The sequence below is a fragment of the Apis dorsata genome, unplaced genomic scaffold, assembly GCF_000469605.1.
Source record: "Apis dorsata unplaced genomic scaffold, Apis dorsata 1.3 scaffold_69, whole genome shotgun sequence".
Lineage (NCBI taxonomy): Eukaryota > Metazoa > Arthropoda > Insecta > Hymenoptera > Apidae > Apis > Apis dorsata.
Genome location: NW_006263367.1, coordinates 408907 through 415172, shown reverse-complemented (window position 1 = coordinate 415172; position 6266 = coordinate 408907). Strand labels below are relative to the sequence as shown.

Here is a 6266-nt window from a genome sequence, read left to right as displayed (position 1 = left end):
AAAAAAAAAAAAAAAAAAAAAAAAAAAAAAAAAACGTTTGAAAAATGTAACGTCTGGAAAAAATGGCCGCGTAATATAACTTGGCCATTACGTGTAAATTCTTTTCAATCGGGCACAGATCGTATATGTATATATATATATATATATATATATCGATATATATACATATAGAAAAAAAAATATATATACATAGATGTGCATATATGGACTCATATATATATGTGTATCTATATAACCCCTTATCTCCTTCCCCCTTAGGATGGTGGATGCTGGTGTAACCGTGTAACTTTGTCGTTTTCGGTGTTTAGCCGCAAAATCTCTTTTTAATGCCTAAAATGCGCTATAAGCGAAATCGTATCGATCGTGATTCACGTATTAACGGATTCCTTTTTCTTTTTTTTTCTCTGTTCCCTCTATTATCGACACGCGGCCGACCCGCAGACAGAAAGCTGTTCGTGGGAATGCTCAGCAAGCAACAAACAGAAGACGATGTCAGACAGTTGTTCACTGCCTTTGGCACAATAGAGGAGTGTACCATCCTCCGAGGACCTGACGGCAGTAGCAGAGGTGAGTGAAACAAACACATGATATAATTTATTACACCTTTTTGAATTTTTTAACAACTCTCCCAGAGACCTCGCTCGGGAGCAACGTTCCTCCTCAACGTTCTCTTTCTTTCTTTTTCTTTTTTTTTTTTTTTTTTCAAATTCTTTCCACAATTTTTTAATATAAATTTTTCAAACGCTGCGAGTTATTTAGTCGGAGGAAGGAATGGGGTTTGCGGTCGAATTTTATACTCTTTGATCCTTTCTTCTGATATTATCTTCATTCTTTGTTTATAATTTAATCAACGCGTAAATAAAAGTCGAGTATATTCGAACACTCGAATTTTATAATTTTGATGTTGATTGTATAAAGAAAAAAAGAAGAAGAATTTTGTTACACGAGGCGACAAAATATTAATAATATTTAAGAAAAGAGAGGCAAGATTTTTGAAATTGAAATGAATTTGCTCAGAGAGATATAGAATCGAGATAAAAGATCGTTCGTGGCAAAAATTCGTGGTCGTGTGGCAATTTACGTCGCGAAAGAGAGCGATTGGCTCGAAGGGAGGGGAGGAGGCGAGGGGGTGTTCTGCGATGCAATTCTGACATCGATGCGGACGAATAAATCCTACGACTGATAAAAAGGACGGTATTCGATGGTATTCGAAGATTTGCTGCGCCCGCTGTGTTTATACCTGTTCCAGTTGCGTGGAAGAAGTAGCGGGGGTTCACGGGTCGGTAAAGATTGCCTCTGGAATGATGAACTGCAAAGGAAAAGAGGGAGAGGGAGAGAGAGACCGGAGGAAGCTCAGACGGAGGCAGGAAAGGCAATAATTTCCGCTGGACGAGCCAGTGAAATTTAAATATTTTCGTATAAAAATGAATACCACGAATAATGGGATCGTCGATGGTCGAGTTTCTGAAAGATTTAACCGAAAAGGGAGGGAGGATCGTAATCGACGCAAGACGATTAAAGACGCGAATTTTCCTTTCCTTGGACGAGCTAGAAAAAAGAAAAAGAAAAAAGCAGGTGCGAAATGTAATTAAACTCCATCCTCCTGAAACTAAATCTCACTTTCAACGGAGTTAATAAGATTTCGATTCTCAATGGATGATGTAACGCAGCGTCGTCTTTGGCGAAGACGGGATTCTAAGAAGAGGTAAAGGCAACAGCGCACGATGCTTCGCGACACGATGCTTTGCTCTCGAATCTCGTCTCCTCTCCAACCCCATCTTCCATCAATTCCCTCTCTTCGCTATTTCTCGTTCTACATTTCTCCCCTTTGTCGAAAAACGGGACGGCTTTTCATCCTCTTTTAATTAAAATCACGCGAACGCGGGCCCATTCGATTGATCGGTAGCCTGTTTCTTGGAACGCACGCCAGAGGGCCGGCTACCAATTTCAATTCCACGAATTATCCAATGGAATTATCCAATGGAAAACAACCTCGAAGTGGAGACTAGTTCATGAAACGATCGCCCTTTTACTCCATTCCAGTAATTAATCAAGCGTTGGAGAAATTTTGGAAGAATGATCTCTTAACGAAAGGACAATCGTGTCATGTTTCGATTCTAGGAGAAAGAAGAAGGGGAGGGGGGGGGGGGAAAGTTTGAAGAAGTCCAATACGTAACGGGATAAACTCGCGTTACTAAATTTAATTGGAACGATGGTTAAACGGCCGTGGACAAGTTTCGATGGACTGGATACGGTTGCTATCGAAAGGCAGCGATCGCTTATTCCGGCAAACTACAACGGCTAAGGGGGGGGGGGGGGGGGGTAAAGTTTGAATAATTCCAATACGTAACGGGATAAACTTGCGTTAATAAATTTAATTGGAACGATGGTTAAACGGCCGTAGACAAGTTTCGATGGACTGGATACGGTTTCTATCGAAAGGCAGCGATCGCTTATTCCGTGCAACTCTACCGTCTACATCCCTCGTCCTGGTTCCATCCTGACGGAAACTTTCCGAACACGCTTCATCACCGGTCGCTTGGGCTCGCTCGAGTTTCATAACTAGCTAATCCGTGACGTAATAGAGAGATCAGGAAGATCTCTCCTCCACGACTTCATCTGCGTATCGCTTTAGGTCTACCGCACCAGCCAATAGAGTTACGCGTATATAACGTATAGTGCTTTAATTATAAATAAGCCTCGCTTCGATTACAATCTTCCTCTGAATATCGCTTAAATTCATAACTCTTCTATATATATACTTTGTTCACCACTAATTGAAACTCGTAGAGAAATCCACGCCATTTTTTTATCTCCATGTCTGATTCACTCAACGATCTATATTTTTTTTTTTTTTTCTGAAAATACTGCCTTATTTTCGAAGAGATTATGTTTAGAGTTACAACGATTAAAAGATTAAGAATTTTAGTAGAATTTCTAAGGTGTGTTGCGATAACTTTGATATCTCGAGAATCTTAGAAGCGATTTAATTACGTTTTTCTTTTATCGATATAAAAAAAGAAGAGGAGAAGGTTAAATATCGATAACCCTTTTCGTCCCTAGAATAGGAAAAATGTAAAAATTAGGTATTACAAGCGCTTAAAAACGACGAGTATTCTCAGGCTAGAGATTTTAGTTAGACGACATCCCAGGGAGAATTACAGTCTCGTTGAAAGTTATTGGCAGTCCTCTCATTGTTTTCAAATAACTTCCCTTATCGGATGATACCTACCTAGATAGATAGGTAGTTGGAAAGGTAGCGAAAGACTTCTCGGTAACGAGGAGTTTAAGAAGGGAATTCGGTTCGACGACTTTATGGAAAGGCAGGAGACGAACACGGTTGTCTTCGTCATCGTTCAGACGCTCCGCATTCCACCACCAATGCCTTAGTAACGACAGACTCTTCGTCCAATTATTTTTCCCTCGCTTCGAAACATTTCAACACCACTTCACCCAACGAACTCGTTCTATTTTCTCGTTTCCGTGCCAACCTTTCCTCGCCTCTTTCCTTCCTTCCTTCCTTCCTTCCTCCTCCCTCCTTTCAATTCCTCCTCCTTCTCAACCTCGACGTTTTTCGACGTGCACAGGAGGCCCCCCCTCGCCGGACCAACCCCTTAACACGGGACCCCGACGAGCTCGCATTATTTCAATTGTGCGAGCAGCAATAATTCACCCCGCTAAGAAGATTATAAAATGTTTATGAATAATGGAACGAAATACTGTTCGAGGCGGCCGGGGTGCTTCCAAGGGTGCTTCTTCTATATATATATATATATAAAACAGGGTGCAAGCGTGGGTGGGTACTAACCAACACTAAAGCCAATAATGCTACCTAGCCACCTTCGAAATAGAAGGTGAACTCGCTCTCCACCTTCTATCCGTGTATCCGCTTATTCCACGCCACGCTTGTATTGTAAACGTTAAACGAATATTCGCGCAGAGGAACAATTCCACGTATTAAGTTGTAATAACATTGTTGTTGCCCCCCTCCCTCTCGTCGCAGGGAACCTCGTGCCAAGTCTCCCCCGCTTATTCATACTTGGCCTCTCGACCGTCCACAGCTATTATATCACTCTTAAGTAGCTGTCGACGAGTAGAGGGATTAAACCTAAAGTCGCCGTTTCCAACCGCGGTTTTCGATTTCGATTTCTTAATAATTATTCCACGTGTTTTTCTTTTTTTTTTTTTTTTTTTTTATTTTTCTTCGAGTCGTGAATTTGATTCGAGATGTATTATATCTCACCAGAAGAATTTCGTTCTCTGGATGAAACTAATTATTTTGCTAGAAATGAATGACAATCGGGAATGGAAAAGAGAAAAGGAAAGAAAAATTATTACAACGAGAATCGAAACTAATTTTCGGGGGATCCGTGTTCAATTTTAACCGAGATCTCTCGGATTCGACGTTCCAACGGTCGGATAGATTTACGCGATCTTTTTTCTTTTTTTTTTTTTTGGTAATTTGTTTTACGAAAATCGACGCGATGACGCGCATACATCTTCGCTTGAAATTAACGCGCACGATCGATGCGCTCGCAGGGACGGTATTTCTTATTTTTACGGCCACGCATCGAGCGAAATGAGAACGTTTCTCCTTTTTTTCTCTTCTTTTTTTTTTTTTTGCGGCCCCGCAGCGAGCGAAATTAGAACGTTTCTCCTTTTTTTCTCTTCTTTTTTTTTTTTTATCGAGCCAGCTATCGTTTCCGATAACGCTCGTCCGAGCCTCGCGAGCGTTTGATCATACGTGACGTCAACGGATTAGAATGGTCCCGTTAACGACATTACTGACAGGAAATATGACGAATCAATAATTTCCTCGATCTAGCATTTTATGAGGGAGTATTAAACGGGCGATAGTTATCGATGATTAATCGTCCCGCTGTCACCTACACGGGCCCGTTTCGTTCAATGTATCGCGCCTTGACACGCATAACGGATAGAATTTTTCTTTCGAAAAATATTCGCGAAGAAAGAACGAAAAGTCGTATCGTTTGTTTACGAAAGTGTTTTCCTCGAATTTTGGTTCTTCGTTCCTCGACGAAACATCGCATCGGACTTATTAAAACTTTTGGAAATTTGTAATGAAATACTTTTTTGTTAGAACGAAAAAAAGATGTCGTAATGTTCTTTCCTTTGGATAAAATGTAGTCGTTGAATTTCAACATGCGATGAAATAATTTCTGGAAAGAAACTTTTGGACGAAGATAAAAATTTTTTGCGGGAATATTGTTATAGTGTTCTTTTATTTAAAATGGAAAATGGAATATTCTTTTGAAAAATATATTTTTTTTATAATTTAATAATTTTTAAACATTTTTGTACATATTTCGATACATACGAGGAGCGATAAAAGGATACGAGATTATCTATCTATCCTCGTAACATTTTCTTAGAAAATGTTATTTTACCAATAGTCGCCTTTCGAAATGATTACCCTCGGCAATTTTGTATCAACAGTTTCCCTTCCCAAGGAACATCTTTTCATAAACACTTTTGAAAATCGATCTTAGATCAGATTTCACATTTTCCCCCATTTTCTGCATTGGCCTTTGAAATAAAGCTTTTACAAAAGAACAAAATGCTTGGGATAAAATGTAAATGTATTTTTCTCTCTCTCTCTGTTCTTTTTGATGCAACGTTCCCGATGCAAATTCAACCAAGCATCAAAAGATGTATTCGCAGCTCATACGATCATACTTCATTCACGTATAATGTACGTGATATATAATTTATTTTGAGAGATGAAATAGTTGGATAATTGGAAACGGTAAACAACATAAAGCCGCGCAATATTTTCCATCCACCGGTTTAACATCATGTACATTGGAAATATGAAATATGACACTATTTATCGTTGCGCGAACTGAATTTTAACGAGTAAAATTGAAAAATGATACGCCTTTCGAACACGTATATCCTCGTATTTATCTTTAATACGCGTATTATCGCGAATTCGTGAAATTGAATCGGCTACGAGTTTATAATAATCGATCACGATCGTTCAAAATTCTTCCCAAATTTAAATAAATGCTCTAAGCATTTATTACTCAAAAAAAAAAAGAAAGAAATAAGCAAACATCTCGACACAGTAATCGTAACCTTAATTACGGCATTATATTCGTAATAAGCGTGACCCTGGAGAGGAGCGACACCTGGCGATATTTCAAGGGAGGGAGGGGCACTAAATCAAAATGATGCCGCGGAAATCGGCGGAAATCCAGACGCGCGAGTCCGAACGAACGAGCGAACGAAACGAACGGTAAATC

At 39.5% G+C, this 6266-nt stretch overlaps 1 protein-coding gene across 21 annotated transcripts in view; it reads left to right on the top strand.

The window, feature by feature from the left end:
* Positions 1–6266, top strand: part of LOC102672830 (CUGBP Elav-like family member 4) — a 214641-nt gene that overhangs the window by 155703 nt on the left and 52672 nt on the right. For 18 of the 21 annotated variants that reach the window (XM_031515416.1, XM_031515421.1, XM_006610131.2 and 15 more), the window contains one exon: positions 442–567. The exons of the other annotated variants lie outside the window; for them this stretch is intronic. In XM_031515416.1, coding sequence (XP_031371276.1) covers positions 442–567 — 126 coding nt within the window. The remainder of the gene's footprint in view (positions 1–441; positions 568–6266) is intronic. 21 annotated transcript variants of the gene reach the window in all.